The following is a 16,522-nucleotide window of genomic DNA, read 5'->3' as shown; positions in this document are numbered from 1 at the left end:
TTGTAGATGACAATCCCTACCTACTGCAATGCACAATGGGAACACACCTTTTTGAGACCTGTATTAGCCACACTAATTATTTGTCGAGGGAATGACTACTTTTGGAAATGCGGACGTTGTAGGCAAAGTGATTTGAATTGCATGGCCTCACTGCAGAGGTGATGTAAACTTTGAGGTAAAGTTGAGGAAGCTGATTGTATTTTGTATTTGCTGATGTTTCTGTGAAATTGACATTGGATTTCTTTTTTCTCTCTTTCAGAACTGTACCTTGTGGACCGGAATGCCAAGCGAGAGATGCGTCAGTTAGAAAATGAATTGCCGAAGTGGCAGGTGCTTGTAGATAGTGTGACAGGTACGTCGTGCATCGTAGCCACACTACTTGATTTGTCTTTTTGTAGAACATCCTCATAATGCAAAAGTAGGCTCTTTTATTTTAGTTGAGTGCATTTAGTTGTGTTATTGTTCAAATTCAGATTATTCTTGTTGTGATTATAAAAGACAGCAGTTCACAGGTGTTTTGAGTGATTTTGGGAAAATTCTTTGCTTTTCATATGAGGGAAAAAAGTTTATGGGGTAAAATAGAATTTGTGGCCTATTTGCTGGTATTGGGGAGGACAGGTTCAACATATTATCAGACATTTTACATGGGTTTGCCTTTTTTTTTGTATTAAATTGTCAACCTGTTTTAAAGTGTCATCATAAATGTCTAATGATGAGTGCATGTATTGCTGCAAGGGATTCTGTTTCAAGTATCTGAGTGATCTGAGTGAGCAAATGGTCTTTTTTTTTTTACTTGCTATTAATGTTTTGATGTTTGCCAACCTTGTTGCGGTCATGGGGACTCTCTTTTTTAACAATACAAAAACAGAAATGCCATGCAAATGATGTTTGGTAGTCATGGAAGAACCTCGGGGGGAGGGGGAGGGGTCTAAAACAACCCATTCTGAGTTCAGTGTTACGTGCCTTGTACCCCAAATTATAAAGAAGCCTTAAGAAACTCCAACTCGGTGATGGCATGAATGTGAACAAGTGCCCGAAGAAAGTTGATGTAGGAGAGAAAGAAAAAGGTTGTTTTTGGCACCAAGCCCTTAGGTGGCCCACGAACAAGCTCCAATCTGGGGCCGATTTTTTACATTTAAACCCATCGAAATACTGCGCACCTTATCAAGGAGCTGACCTGCTTGCATGCAACATATAAATGGCAAGCCTTGTTAAGCTACGTTTGCGACTAATTACAGCACAGGCAAACAAAGAACAGCTACCCATGCTGTGATCGGACGTTTTGGCTTCAAACACGAGATCAGAGCATGTGCGGTATGTAATGGAGGTTCTCGGTTGTAAAGAGCACCTTGCATTGTTCACAACTGAAGGTTTCAGCTCGGGTCATTTGGGACAATGAGAATGACAGTGAGCTTGTATTGTGAAGAGCCACTAAAAGCGCCTTGGGCAGCATGTTGAAAGGCCTCACCAGGAAGCTAGATAGGAAATAAGACTTAAGCATGGTGTATGTCGGGTCGAAAATGCACAGCGGGGAAGCCACCTTTCTCTGACGATGGTGATGATTATGGGGGAAGTGAAAGAAGAAAACGCTTCCCGTGGTTGGAATCGAACCTGGGTCCCTTGCGTTGTAAAGCCGATGTCTATCTGATTGCGCCATTTTGGCACGGACAAAGCAGTTTGGACTTGGAGAGGGATGCATAGACGCGCTACATTAGACAGAAAAAACAGACCCCCCTCTGTCTAATGATGATGTTAGTTGAATGCAAAGCTTTCTTCTTGCGAAATTGAATGGCGAACGGTCAAAGTCAATGCCTCTGTGATCAAAAGTCTGAAGTGTGCAATTCAAAGTCAAAGCTCAACAAGTCAAAGCCAAAACTCAGATGACAACCAAGGAATCCCTCACGAGAAAGCTTCGCGTTCAACCATCGTCGTGCCTAGACAGAAAGGTGCATGATTTTTTTTTTCTTTTTTTGTATTTCCCATTGTATTGCAAGGAAATTTCGTGACTCCTGTATGTTTGCACACTGTACTAATGCTTTGATGTAGAGCCTGCACTTTTCTTTGTTTACTACTGAAAGCGGGCCATAAACCTCGAACGACCGAACACCTAAGGAACTAAATCAAAGCTCAAAAGCCTTAATGTGTAGGCTACTTGTGAAACAGTAGCTGGGGATAGTAAGCGGTCCTCCATTTGAGCCTACTTGCTATGCAGCAACTACACATGGCCACAAGCACTTGTCTGTGGTGCTTCAGTTCTGGGTGTTCCTGGTGTAGCTTCAGCCTTGCAGCGGTGGCCAGTGAGCCTGAGGTGCAGAGCAACCCTTGATGGCACCCTCCTTGCAGGTGTAACACCAGCGGACTTTGACAACCAGACCCTCGCTGTGCTTCGTGGTCGCCTGGTGCGGTACCTAATGCGATCCAAGGAAGTGAGTGCAGCGTTTCTTGCTTCTCGCTGCTGCTTCTTGCACTGTTGTGTGTGCCGTGGCAGGAGATTTTTTTCTGCATTGTGTGAAATATTATGAGGCTCTAAACATGGTCGGACTTCCAGATCACCATAGGACGCCTGACGAAGGACAACGCCATCGACGTTGACCTGTCCTTGGAAGGCCCTGCCTGGAAAGTGTCGCGTCGTCAGGGGGTCATCAAGCTGCGCAACACGGGGGAGTTCATCATGGCCAATGAAGGCAAGAGGCCCATCTACATTGACGGCAAGCCTGTGCTCGCTGGCAACAAGCACAAGCTCAACAACAACTCGGTCGTTGAGGTGACGTCTCTCATTAACACTCATTAGTGCTGCACTGTCTTGTTTGTCTAGTTATTTCTTGTTGAGTGTTTGTCAATTAGTATGCCATTCGCATAATATATGCCGAGTGCAATACCTAAGGTGCCCTGTGTTATTACTATAGCTGTGGTGTCATAGTGCTGCCATTTGCAAAATCACCAGAAAACGATGCTCCAGGAAGCTGCAGATTCATGGTGATTGCACATGGTTTACTGATTTGCATTATCTCGAGACTGTGGCAATTAAAATAAAATAGGCTCCTTGCAACTCTTGATGCCAATAAGTGCTTGAAAGTGTCATTATACGTTGATGAATCGAATCTCATTAATCATTTGTCATCAGGTTTAAGTATCGGTACTTGTTTATAAGTACTTGTTTATCACTGCTCCCACTGTTGTGCCAAATTGCACCAAAAGAAGTTACCTGTGCCGTCCTGGTGAACAAAAAAAAAATTATGCCCAGATGTGCAGCCTGTGAGAAGTCGATAATTTATGGTACGCATGTTGCTAATATTTTTTTGTTGTTGTTGTTCAAATATTTGTTCAAACAATATGCTACCGTAAAATTCCGAGCAAGCGCCCCCACCCGTGCAAGCGCCCCCCCACCACTTCAGTGCTAATTTCAAATTTCCGCGCCGTTCCGGGAAAGCGCCCCCCCCCCCCCCTCTCTCCGCGCAGTTATCACGCACCGCGTGCAGGCAACACTGGCTTGCCGGAGCCAGTCTAAGAATCCAATTCAATCCAATCCTGCTTCAACCGAACACTACGCGCAATTTGTTACTTTGTTTTGGCGGTGGTATGTCATGCATTCCTACACAGTTGCAAAGAAAATCGATGTGATCCGATGACACCGAGAGCACGGGGAAAACGTGCACCAGACCTCTCGACAGTTCAAGCTCGACCGAAAGCGCATACGGGAATGGGTGAAGAATTTCGACAATCTCCTGAAGCAAAACGTCGACGGAAGCTAAGCAACGGCGTCACAGTGTTCAGCGAGTACGTGGACGATGCGCTGTTCGAGTTCTTAGAGCGCGAAAGAAGCGCGGGACGCGCCGTTAGCAACTGGCTGCTGTCTGAAGAGGCTGTGAAAATAGCAAACAGCATGCAGTTGGGTAACTTTGTAGCTTCCAGCCACTACATAAGCAGGTGGAAGCAGCGGTTCGGCGTTGCAATGCGCCGCGCCATGAACGAGAGCCAGAGAGTGCCCGAGGAATCTGCGGAAGCAGTAAGCACCTTCCGGACTACCGCGAACTCCCTGCAATGGCGAAACGACGCCAAAAGGCAACTTTACGAAGCCGTCGCGGCAGCAGGTCCTTGATTTTGTTGCCGAGGCGTGGGCTGCTGTACCGGAGGAAACAGTGGCGCGCTGCTTCAAGAGGTGCGGCATTGCAAACGCACTCGATGGCTCCGAGGACGGCGACCTGCACAGTGGGCTTGCAGATGTCGGAGCCGTGGTGCCAGAAGACTGGGGCGGACTGGAAGACTAGTGCGCCGAACTTTTTTTTGCTACAGACTCTGAGGAGTCTTTCGATGGTTTCGAAAGTGACGAACAGCAGTAAGATCAAGCCGTGGCACCCGAAAACTGGGGCAGCAGAGTGCTGCGAACTTTTTTTTGTTTTGTTTTTTTGCTGCTAAGTTTTGCAATGGTTTCCAAAGTAACTAACAGTAACATCTTTTGCGTAATAAAGTTCATCTTCCTAATGAAAGTTTAAAACCACGTGCACTGCGTTTTTTTTCGTAAAAACAATTGTCGCCGCCATCTTGAATTTCGGTGCCGTTCCGGGATAGCGCCCCCCCTGCACTTTGCTGGTAATTCCGACTTGCTGAGGGGGGGCGCTTGCTCGGAATTTTACGGTACTCGATATTCCTGGACCCGAATTCCAATATTCGAAAAAGCATTCAGCACTAGCGAGTGATGAAGGTTAGGCTTCTGTATTTCCTGCCAAAAATGTGCCATGTCACCAGCCAGGTTGCCATTAAAAGGTTTGACTCATTTGCAAGGTTATGTATTACCAGTCATAGCAGCTAGGCAGGTCAGGCTGTGACTGGCACATGCTGATGCACCTTATTTAGAAACTATCAGCTGTCTGCGGGCAATCGGTGAGCATTTCATTGGAATTTTGCTTGTCGAAGAGGCTGATGCATTTATAACGTTTATGTTTTAACACTCTCATGTGAGGCAACACTGTAAAATCTAGGTTCACTGTTTTTACATCATCAGTATGTGTGGAGTGAAGCACACAGACCCAAAAGAAATGAGAAATTACAGGGCACTGCTGTGGAGCAAAATAAGAAAATAACAGGACTCAGCAAAAATATCAAACATGGCTAAGCTGGCAGCTAAAAAAACTTCTGAGGGATGTAAAAAACAACTTCTCAGCAGATTCAATCAGTTTGAAATGAACAAATTGCAGCTGGTTGCGCGAACAAGCTTGTTGCCTTCGCTTAAATTAAAAGGTACTCTGAATTTAGTTTTTCATTGTTTGTATTTGAAGCCAAAGCAACAGGATATACAACAATCAAATACTTTCTGGGACAATGCTGGTCAATGTTAAGTGTTCAGAGGACATTGAACACCTCCAGCAGTTGATATTTAGCTCTGTGAAGAGCTCCAAAATCTGCATTTAAGTGCTCCAAACTGCTGTAAAATTTGCTTTTCTACTCCAGAAAATACTTTGAATATTTGGCAGTTCAAGAGAGCACAGCTGCTTATGAAAAGGCCCCTTGGAGTGCATGAACTACTGGACATTGTTGTTCAACTAGGCAGCTCATTCGTAGCTCTTTTGTGCTGTAGGGTTGTCTTACTTGTCTTCAATGCAGGCTTTTATGGCTTAGTACTTGCACTTGCTGTTTTGTGCAGATGAATGCGGTGATGAAGAGAGATAGATGGCAGTGATGCAGGCTGTACAGCTGGTCTTACCTTGGGTTAAGGCGGCACACACACACACACACACACACACACTCTCTCTCTCTCTCTCTCTCTCTCTCTCTCTCTCTCTCTCTCTCTCTCTCTCTCTCTCTCTCTCTCTCTCTCTCTCTCTCTCTCTCTCTCTCTCTCTCTCTCTCTCTCTCTCTCTCTCTCTCTCTCTCTCCCCCCCCCCCACCGCCCTCCTCAAAGGCTTCATCTTGAGTACTTCAGATCCCACCCATGCCCTTTGGTCAAATGTACACACTCAGAAAGTTTTGGGGCAGTGATGCCAGTGTGCAGGTAACAGTCCATCAAAGTGAGACCTAGCAAGGCCTTGTGTAGTGCTGGCATCTGTGCTAATCACAGACAGGGCCAGTTCCCTTTCTTAGTGCAGGTTATGTCTTCATGATTGTTGTGCTTGTTAACAAAGCTTTGCATACCGCCACTCCACTTTGGCTGGCAGTGCACGTGCCCACAGCCATCTACAGAAGTTTTCCTGGGGTGTGATGGAGGGGCAGCACTGAAACTACTCATTCAGGGAGAGAGAGCGGGAGTAAAGAAAAAGGCATGCCATTTTAATGGAGTACTGACACGAAATTTTCGTGTTACATTTTTCCGTGTTACTAATCATAGAATGGCACATTAGGCAGTCGGTCGCAGCATAAATAATTATTTAAAGCCTCGTTTATTTCTGTCAGTTTCGGTTTCGACAAAATCAACATCGAGGCCTCGACATGAGGGCACTCGTGACAGCACCACTTTTGTCGCACCACTGCCAGTCTGGACGAGCGCGCTAGCATCTCTACGCGCCGGGTAGCATGACGTCAGTCTCAAAACCGTGACGTGATACACTTTGGTGGCACCAGTGGCAAGGAAGCATTTTCAAACCAATTTCAAACATTGAAGTTTAATTAGCTGTAAAATTAGTTTCAAGTGATGCATCAAAAAACTGCTTTGATTATTGCATTCACCAGGGTTCATAGTATTGGAAAATATAAAGATTACAGTTTTATGACCAACACTGTTTTGTCTATTGTTTGACCAAAACTGGCTAATTATTTCTAATTATCTTGAGAACTAATTGACCAGCTAAAAAAAAATAATGGCATATTTGAAATCAGTGGGAAAAAAGCAGCAAGACTGACGAGTTTCACAAAGTATACTTGAAAGTTAAAAGAAGCTGTTTTAAGACCAGTGTCCCCACTTAAGCATGTCTGGTGCCACTTTTTTCTGCTTAATAAACATTGTGCACGTTCCATTGGGGCTGTCCGGCTTAACCAGTGCCACGGACTTCAGTCGAAAGTTGTCAGCCTGCTTTTCCACTCAGTCAATCAAACTGCACTGGGTCAAAGCAGCTGGTACTTGAAGCGTTCCATTTTCTTCATACAACTCCCAGGCTGCCAAGCATCAGGCATACCAGTGCTGTTCGTGGTTACTGCATGATGCATAACCTGTTCTGTTGTGCAGTGGGGTGGGTTTACAGGCAGTAAAGCATGGCGCTGTAAAGTAGGGCCCATGGAGTTCAGCTAGCGGCGTCAGTTGTATGCACCATTAGTTGCCCTGTGTTTAGGAAGGAACTTGCATATTTGCTTTGCTGTGCAGTGAACTTCTTTTTTTTTTTTTTTTTACTCCTTCCAGATTGCTGGTCTAAGGTTTATCTTTCTCGTCAACCAAGACCTGATCAGTGTCATTCGTTCAGAGACTCCACAGTCGTCTTGCTCATAGGGGCTGTGCAACGGGACAAGAGCCACCATGGTTTGCCACAAGTGGACAGGAGTGTGCTGTGTAACTTATTGGAATGGAGTGTGCTGTCGCCCTGGAAAACGGCAAAGACCCCACCCCATCTTGGCCTGCTGCGACTTGGAAGGAAAGGAAGTATGATTGCCACCCTGTGACCTGGTTGGAATGAATGGCTCCTAAACGTTGCGAATCGTTCCTAGAGGCACATTGTTGGCAAGCCTGCCCGCTTATCCAATGTAGAGTGGGCTGCATTTTACACTGCTTGCTAAGAAATTTTGGGGTGGCTAAGAACTTTTGAAGAATTATGTGTATTTTCGTTTTTTGGAGTGGAGGGGGGGATTTGAACTGCAGTTATAGTCTTTGTTGGTACACAAGTATGAGACTTTACAATTGTTGAATTGTGCAAGAGCATGTATAATTTCTGTAATATCCTGGCTTCAATTAACCTCCAATGTTTTTCTTGTTGCAATTTTGTCACAGGTGTAGCTGAAGTGATTTACAGGTATGAATGTCTATAATAGTTAAATAAGCAAATTTTTGGCTTTTAAGTGGATATGAACCCAATTATGACATGCTTTGAATAATTTCGAAGCAAAAAATATCTAGGCCTGCTGCGACTTGGAAGGAGAGGAATTATGATTGTCACCCTGTGACTCGGTTGGAATGAATGGCTCCTAAACATCGTGACTCGTTCCTAAAGGTGCACTGTTGTCAAGCCTGCCTGCTTCTCTAATGTACAGTGTGCTGCATTTTACACAGCTAGCTAAAAAATTTTCAGTTGGCTAAGAACTTTTGGAAGAATTATAATGTGTATTTTCCTTTTGGGGAGAGAGGGGGTCATTTCAACCGCAGGTATAGTCTTGGTTGATGTACAACTAAGCGACTTTACTTTTGTTGAATTGTGCAAGAACATGTATAATTTCAGTAATATCCTGGATTCAAATAACCTGTTTTTCTTGTGGCAATTTTATGTCACAGCTTTACAGTAGTTGAATTGTGCAAGAGCATGTATAATTTCTGTAATATTCTGGCTTCAAATATCCTTTTGTTGCGGCAATTTTATGTCACAGGTGTAGCTTAAGTGATTTACAAGTATGAATGTTTATAATAGTTAAATAAGAATCCTTAGTTTGTAGATGTGCAAATTTTTGGCTTTGAAGTGGATATGAACCCAATAATTAATGACTTGCTTTGAATAATTTCAAAGCAAATAATTCGAATTATTTTGATGTGGGAATTTCTGGCTTTGAACGGAGTAATGATCAGCTTCAAATAATTTCAAAGTGAATAATTCAAATAGTTGCAAATCATGTAAACAGCAACTGCTGTAGTTAGAAGTGGCTATTTATTTTGATCCATCAATTTTATAGGTGAATGCGAAGTATCATGACTTCAGTTGTGGTGTCAAGAATTGCTAGGCATTTTATGCACAAGCAGTACTAGCCCCTGGGCAAGGACTTCTAGTAGTAGTTCCATACTATGTTCTGGTGCAAAACACCTTTGCTGTCATCTTCTGCTGCCTCTGACATGCCAGCAACAAGCTCACTACATGCATGTGAACCAAGCACAAGCGCAAAATAGAAACTTTCGGTTTTGGAGTTTCTTCTTGAGTTCTTAAATGCACCATTGGCCTTGCAGTTTTCTTTTTAATGCAAGAATTCTGTTGCTGTTCCTGTAAAACGGTTCCTTAGTTTAAGCACTGAACTGAAAGTATGGCGTTCGCATTTCATTTGTAAGCGGTGTCCTTTTTTTCATCACTGTGTCTAGAGTGCCATCCGACGACATTCGAGTTTTTGAGACCAGGCTGGCAGCAGGCACAGCCACTGCCATTGTAGTGTAGTGGTTCCATCTTAGCTCCCTGATACCAAGGTCGGTGGTTCAAGTCCGGCTCTCGGCTCCTTTATTTTGTTTTCACGTCGTTTGTTTCAGTTGTAATTTTCATGGCTTATGTTAGTTTTCAGTGTTTTATGTGATTGCATTCTATTCATTAGGTTAGGTCAGATTAACATGAGTCGCAGTATGTTAGGGAGATCAAAGTAGTGCCAGACACTGCAATTTTTTTCTTTTCTTTTTTTACGAGATGCTGGTGGACACCACTTTAGTTTTTATAGTACTGTCGGACGGCTTTCTAGACACAGGCTTTTCTCTTTTTTTGTGTTTGTCTTCTCCACTAGTGCACACTGAGGATGTATAAATACAGTAGAACCCCGATTATACGACTTTCTCGGGACAATGAAAAAGCGTCGTAAAATCCGAACAACACCAATTACGCTTACAAATACAGTTGCGCATGAGGGATCTGCAAGAAACTTCAATGCAAATGATGAACTAATGCTTTGCAGGGCTTGGGAACTCAAATCACTGAAAAAAGTACATGCGAAGAGAATAATGCAGTTCAGATGCCAATCACGCTGTATTAAAGGAGCCATGAAGAGAAAACACAAGTTTGGTTCATTCAAAAGATTGTCTCGTTAGAATCATACTGACACCACTTTTAACGTAAACTTCGCTCAAATAAGCTACATAATTAGGAAAAACGGGAATGGTCATGCGACCCACTAGCTCATTTCCCGCAACAGGCCCTATGATGTCATATGAGCCCAGCTGTAAACATCTAAGAAAATTGTAACAGGGAAATCTTACGGGGCCAAGCACCATTATCATCATCAGCAGCAGCCTATTCAGGTCCACTGCAGGATGAAGGCCCCTCCCTTTGACCTCTGCTCGTTCCTGTCCTGCACTGCCCAAGTCCATTCCTTGCCTCCAAATGATCGTTATTTCGACCCTCCTTCGAGTCACTGGAGTTCAGCTTCTTCAAGTCCCGTCTCTAGGTGTCCACTCTGTTGCCCTCGTGGTCCACCTGTTGTCAGTTCATCGTACCACAGGGCCAGCCCAAGTCCATTTCTTTTTCTTAATTTGAACTATGATATCTTCTACTCGAGTTTGCTCCCTGATCCAGGATGCTTGTTTCCTGCCCCTGAGCGCTACTCCTGTCATCCTTTGTTCCATGACCCGTTGAGCCGACCTAAGTTTGCTTTCCAGTTGTTTGGTGAGGCACCAAGTTTCCACTCCATGTGTCATCACCAGCAGGACACATTTGTTGTCTGGCACATATTGCTTATTAATAGTACAGTGAAGTTGTAAAACGGGTGGGAATTTGGGTGCCTGTCCGCACTTTTCAGGTTTTAGGTACGCGGGCATCTATGGGAAGAGTGCGTTTGTGACAGTGGCAGTAACTTGTGCTCTAAAACATGTAGTTCAAAACAAATTAGGTCACCTTTGCCTGGAAGAATAATCTAAAGCGACGACAATTCATTCATTATCGTAAATAATGAGTAGTAGCAGGTTTTAAAAAATGTATTTGATGTCACACAGCTAAAAAATTCAAAAAAAGAAAAAATGGCTGTTTTATAAAATGGCAATCAATAAATTAGACTCAATATTTTAGATCCATGATAAATGATAATTTAAAAAAAAGTGTAATTTTATATCACGGTGTGCACACCAGTCATCTTGGCAGTGGTCACGGAGTGAGAACAAGACAGGAGGGGAAGCGAGGCTTCCTAGTGCAGCCAGATGATGTCACAAGTGCTCGGCCTATGTTAAGCAAGTGGTATCTGCCATGGGAGGCAAAACTGCACAGCCGCCGCTATAGGAATTTCACTGCGCAGCCCCGGAATGAATTGCAGACACTATCGTTTTGTCCATCAGGTGCCGCTACTCTCTCCTTTGCCGTCGCAGCTACAAAGCTTTGCAGTCCGCCTTGGTTTTCATTCTGACATTGGGCATCCTCAATTTACCAGTCCTGGACGGTCCGCGGGCAGTCGGAGGACTGCGTTCGGACCGGAAGTCCCGTAGGAATATACATGGGCAAATTGAGCGTCCGATAGCATCTCGGGCAGTCCGCGGACGATGCGCGACTGATAATCGAGGAGGCCCATTATCTGTTCGCTCGCCTGCGCTTTCCGCAATGTGCCATTCCCCTCCTATATATATTCTTGCTGTGTGGCAGTGGTCTAGGGCCGTCCATAGCTGTCTATGCTGCTTGCACCCATTCCCCAGTTTCACAAACTTCGTACGGCAGTAGCAAAGCTGCCGTGAAAATGGGCCTGTAGAAAGAAAAGACACAGCGGCTTTGACAACAATTGTTTCTGCACAAAAATTGTGTCCATGGTGTCTGTTCCTTCCAGGAGGAAGCAGATGATGTGTCTTGAGAATAATCTTATTGTTGTTGGCTGCCCCTCTTCATGTGTCTCAGCTCGTGCAGTGGCACAGGGAGTTCATGAAACACACTGCAGCTGTTGCTTCTTTGCATCGGGTCTGTTGTTTCCATTCTGATTGTTCTATTTCCAGTCCCTCGTAGCATTGTCGTAATCGTTTTGTGACTGATTGCAGCACAATCTGCCAAATGAGCCTTGGCAGCGGGTAACATCCACTTATATCTGATCCCCATCTATTAAGCACTGCTCATGAGGATGTCCTCGAGTTTTTGTTTTTCTTTACTGTTATTGTGATTTTTCTGCTCCATGAAATGTAAAAAAAAATTCACGTCTGAAAAGTGTGAAGCTGCACCACAATGGGAAAGGATATAGCATCATTGCTGATCATGAATTTTCAATGGCGAAAGTGTTATCAGTGGGATAGTAGTGCACACAGCATTGGATCAGTAATGTTAGGTTGTTTGCGTAGAAGAAAAATTTGGCTTTCTAGGTGCGTTTGGTGTCAGTTTTGCTTTTTCATTTCCTGGACAGGCGATACGCATTGTATATAGCTGAATACCGTATTTATTCGATTATAAGGCGGTCACGAATATAAGGCGGGGGGGCAGTTTTGAGAGTCAAGTATTGCCATATATATATATATATATATACTGAGCTTGAATGTAAGGTGGGTTATGACTTTGCGACTACGTATTTTGGAAGAAAACCTTGCCTTGTATTCGAATAATTACGGTATTTAGTTTTTTTATGTCTGCTTTGTTATTGTGCTTGTAATGTGATTTGTGTCTTGGTGGTGTTTTGCAGTCTTTGTTCAGTGTTTGCATAAGTACTGTTAAAGCGATGTTATCAGCACAGCAGACAACTAGCGGCGTGGACAACATTATAGCCAGAACAAGAAAGTGTAAAAGCATTCTGCAGGGCTCAAATCTACTACCACATTTAGCTGAAAAGGCGATTCCATGGCCAGCAAATGTGGTGTACCTTCCAGGTGTATTGTACATTCCACCCTTAGCCCTTTCAGCCCTGGAATTTTTATTTCAAGCGGAAATTGTTGTTCTGCATATTTTCGTGCAGTTTTGAACCTCAGAAATGCGGAAATGAAAAAATTAAACTGATAGTGGAAGTATTTATTAATTTGCAAGCATGACTATTAGTCAGGTCATAAGGCAATCGGAAATTTTATTACAAGTAAAAACAAATTTTTTTCTTTTGTCTTAAAAGCTATAACACCCTGAGTCTACAGAAGAAAAAAAATAAGGCTGGTAGTGCAAGTATTTACAGATCTATAGACATTTTGACAAATCGAATTTCACTTTCCATACCCGCCCCGTCATCACACACTTAGTCTACTGGAGCTTCTTTTTTATATCGTCCAGCCCCGCGAAAGCGCAGCAATGGTGATGTCTATCGCAAGAGGCATCCTTGAGGAACCTCTGCCCAGAAAACTAGCAGTTTTTGCTTCGTTCTCAGGCGCTATAAAGAATAATTTGTGTGGTGTCGTCAAATGACGACACCAGGGCCGAAAGGGTTAAATTTCATTCACATTTCTGTATATTCATGAGTTCTGTACTCTGTGTTCCACCTTAAAGGGGCCATGCAGACAAAACACAAGTTTGGTTCATTCGAAAGATTGCCTCGTTAGAATCATACTGACACCACTTTTAATGTAAACTTTGCTCAAATAAGCTATATAATCAGGAATAAAGGGAGTGGCCATGCGACCTATGAGCTCATTTCCCGCAACAGAACCTATGATGTCATATGGCTGAGGCCGCCAAAAGCAAACGCAAATTTCGTAGGGCTTACAAGCTAGCCGAATGAGCTATGTGCGCTAAATGAAGTGCGCATTCTTTTTATAGCAGTAAGAATGGTGGGGTGAACAGTGGAAGTTATGAAAGTACACGTAAACATGTGTACTGATGTTGGTACTGTGCGCGCTATGCTTGTTTCAGCTGCACAAGCACTGCGGCGCTTTGGGGTTGTCTCTGACGACGCTGGTCGATTGGCGTAAGCAACGGCGTCTTACGTGACCATATTTGTCGAGCGAGCACCACATTTCATGAAGCGATTATTTGCTACTTTTACAAAAACAAGCAAAGCAAAGGCAGAAAATGGCCTTTTGTTGTATGGTGGTGCCATCTAGCTTAACTAACAGTAAACGAGACGTGATTTGGCGGGAGAATCAAAATTTTAACTGAAGTTGATAAATTTCTCAGTGAATAAAGCATCGTTTGCTTCCGGACAAGCGCTGAGGGCACTATAAAACACAATCTTTCGAGTAAAACAAACTTGTATTTTGTCTGCATGGCCCTTTAAAAGTTGAATTTGTATTTATCTGTTTTTGGTATTCAGTTAGTGATTGATGTGTTTTGTGTGAAACAGGAGAACCTTCAATATTTAGCCGTGTGTGCTATGCCACTTTTTTATGTGTGTGTTGCCAGTCTGCAACATCATTAGGAAGCATGTACATAAGGTGTTATGACTGCATTTGCCATGAGATGGAAGGAAAGGACAATTTTTTTCTTGTAACTGTTTTTATTGAAACATTTGGTAGCTCCGAGACATGCAGGCAACTTCTGTTAGTCGTCCCCTGGAGGGACAACTAGAATTTTGTCGAATTCGACAAAGACAGAATACATTGAACACTTATTATAACGAATCTCTCGGGACAAAAAACTGACTTCATCATAAGCAGCACTTTGCTAAAAGAATCACGGTTTTGCTCTCCCTACAGTGTTGAGGCCATGAAAAACTTACGATAGAGCGATTTCGTAATAACGAGAGCTTATTGTACATAGGTTCATGTCCTGACGGACCTAACTAGGTGAATTATTATGGTAAACTTGAATTAACAAGTGTGAAAGAAACTAGAGTTGGCTGTACCTTTTTAAGGTAAATTTACTTGAATTTAGTAATGTTTGTACTCAAATTTAAGCTAACATTTAAGGTACTGTTTTTTTAAGTCACAGTAGTGGCACTAAATAAATTTGCGCTTAGAGTGTAGCTTGTATTGTTACTGTATTGTTCATTTCAAATAAAATGCTTTTTTTAAGACATCAGTGTTATGGGTCATAAATTTAGTGCAATGTTTTCAATATTACTTGTCATTTATTCACAGACAATAACGTGTTAGGTTCAAAAATTTGTCGCAGTGGTTTGACATATTCATTAAATTAAGAGCAACTGTATAAAATGGTGTTAAGGCCACGTCTGGACGTCGGAGATCTTGCACAGATGTCCTTTTAAGACATCTTTGAGGCATACGAAAATAGACGTCTTATTGGTAACTTTCATAGCGCAAGATGTCTAAGACCTTGCAAGACCATGTTAGACATCTCAAGACGTATTCGCAAGGGGCACGCCCTATAGGAGGCGCTCAAAGCGATCCAAGATGGCTGTCCTAAGGAGGATCGGGTGTTCCCTCTACGGGCCGCCGCTTGTGTGCGCGTTGAAATCAAAGGGGTTAGCTCTACTTTTAAACGTCGTTAGGTGGCGGTGACGCCACATTTTAATGGATGTCCTTAACGAAGGTATTACGCGCCCATTAGAACTAAAGACGAACATTTCGCCCCACAAGCCAAGGTGAAGAGATACGGCAAAAGCCGCTCACGTCGCTTGCTGCAGTGGTAGGGCTGCCAGCGCTAGATCTGTGACGCTACAAAGTTAAGTTTCTGCCTGCAAATATCACTGGTTCACTAGCCACCACCACAATTTGTAGAGTTCGCTCATTAGCGGTTCAGACTTATCAGAGTACGTGCGCTTAATTACTTGACAAATCCTGCCTGTGTAAGGCATTTTCATAGTATACCGCTCGGAAGTATGTTGTGTCGCTCCGTGCAGAACACGCAAGTCAATGGCCTGGCCAGCGTGAATAGTAATAGTCTCCCACTAGGTATGTTTTACCACCAGCGAAGGCAAGGATATAAACGTTTCCAATCAAACTACCTAAACGTGACATTTTCTTTTTGTTTAAAACAATACTGAGCGGTCGACGCCGTGGCAGTCTTAGTCGCATTGCTCCCTACTAAAACCAATACTTTGATAAGAGGCACTATTAGTAGAGCGTTGGATGCTGCTTACAAAAAAAAAAAACACCCAAACCAGCCAAACAATTTTGTGGCTCCAGATTGGAGCTGATTAAACGCTTGAAGCTTCTGTGCAGAATGTTAACCTGCAAACCAGCTTGAGCTGCTTTCTTACTATCACCTAACGTTTTCTGCATTGCTAGAAGCGGTTCCCTGAAACAAGGACAACCAAGGAAGAAACACAAAGCTCTTCGCACGTAAATCATTAATTGTAATATGCTGGTTCTAAACTAGCGCGCCTGGGCAAGCCTGTTGTCTGTGAAATGTGAGGTGATGGCCAAGCTGTCCCCAAATTAAAAAAAATCGCGCCAATCCACGCCGTGAATGTGGTTGGAAAGCAAAGCTGTAAACGGCACCCATAACGATTACCCATGCGACGTGACTTAAATTCACTCACATCGCTCTACAAATAGTAAAACCAGAGACAAGTGAAATGCACTTAACCACACCATTTATTACTTCAAAGAGATATTCTTGGTAAGGTTAAATCAATGCATGGTGCACGAATGGGGTTTCGTTTAGTTGTATTGGTGTAGCACAAGAGTGGAAACTTTTTTTATATAATCAAAGTAAGCTCCAACCCGGTGTTAGACGATCTGACTTCTCCGTCTCTGCACCGCGGACGGAGGTGACGAGATTTGCGGCAGAGAAGGAGGAGGAAGAAATACTTCTGTTCAGATTTCTGAACGGCCCAGTGTGCAGCCCTGGGGAGTGATTCCTTCTTCTGTGGGGCCCACATGCAGTCCGCGCGGCCTGTGTTCTGCCCACCCGCTGAAGCTGGGTAGATA

At 43.5% G+C, this 16,522-nt stretch overlaps 1 protein-coding gene across 2 annotated transcripts in view; it reads left to right on the top strand.

Moving 5' to 3' along the window:
- The window catches only part of Rcd5 (microspherule protein Rcd5), a 58,932-nt gene extending 44,229 nt beyond the window's left edge, over positions 1-14,703 (top strand). For both annotated transcript variants that reach the window (XM_077687839.1, XM_077687838.1), the window contains 4 exons: positions 260-352; positions 2,344-2,426; positions 2,549-2,764; positions 7,328-14,703. In XM_077687839.1, the coding sequence (XP_077543965.1) occupies positions 260-352; positions 2,344-2,426; positions 2,549-2,764; positions 7,328-7,414 (479 nt within the window). In that variant the 3' untranslated portion in view covers positions 7,415-14,703. The remainder of the gene's footprint in view (positions 1-259; positions 353-2,343; positions 2,427-2,548; positions 2,765-7,327) is intronic.
- Positions 14,704-16,522: the final 1,819 nt, after the last annotated feature.

Source organism: Haemaphysalis longicornis, unplaced genomic scaffold (assembly GCF_048455015.1).
Source record: "Haemaphysalis longicornis isolate Haplotype H1 unplaced genomic scaffold, Haemaphysalis longicornis Haplotype H1 scaffold_1, whole genome shotgun sequence".
Lineage (NCBI taxonomy): Eukaryota > Metazoa > Arthropoda > Arachnida > Ixodida > Ixodidae > Haemaphysalis > Haemaphysalis longicornis.
This window is presented reverse-complemented; position numbering and strand designations above follow the sequence as displayed.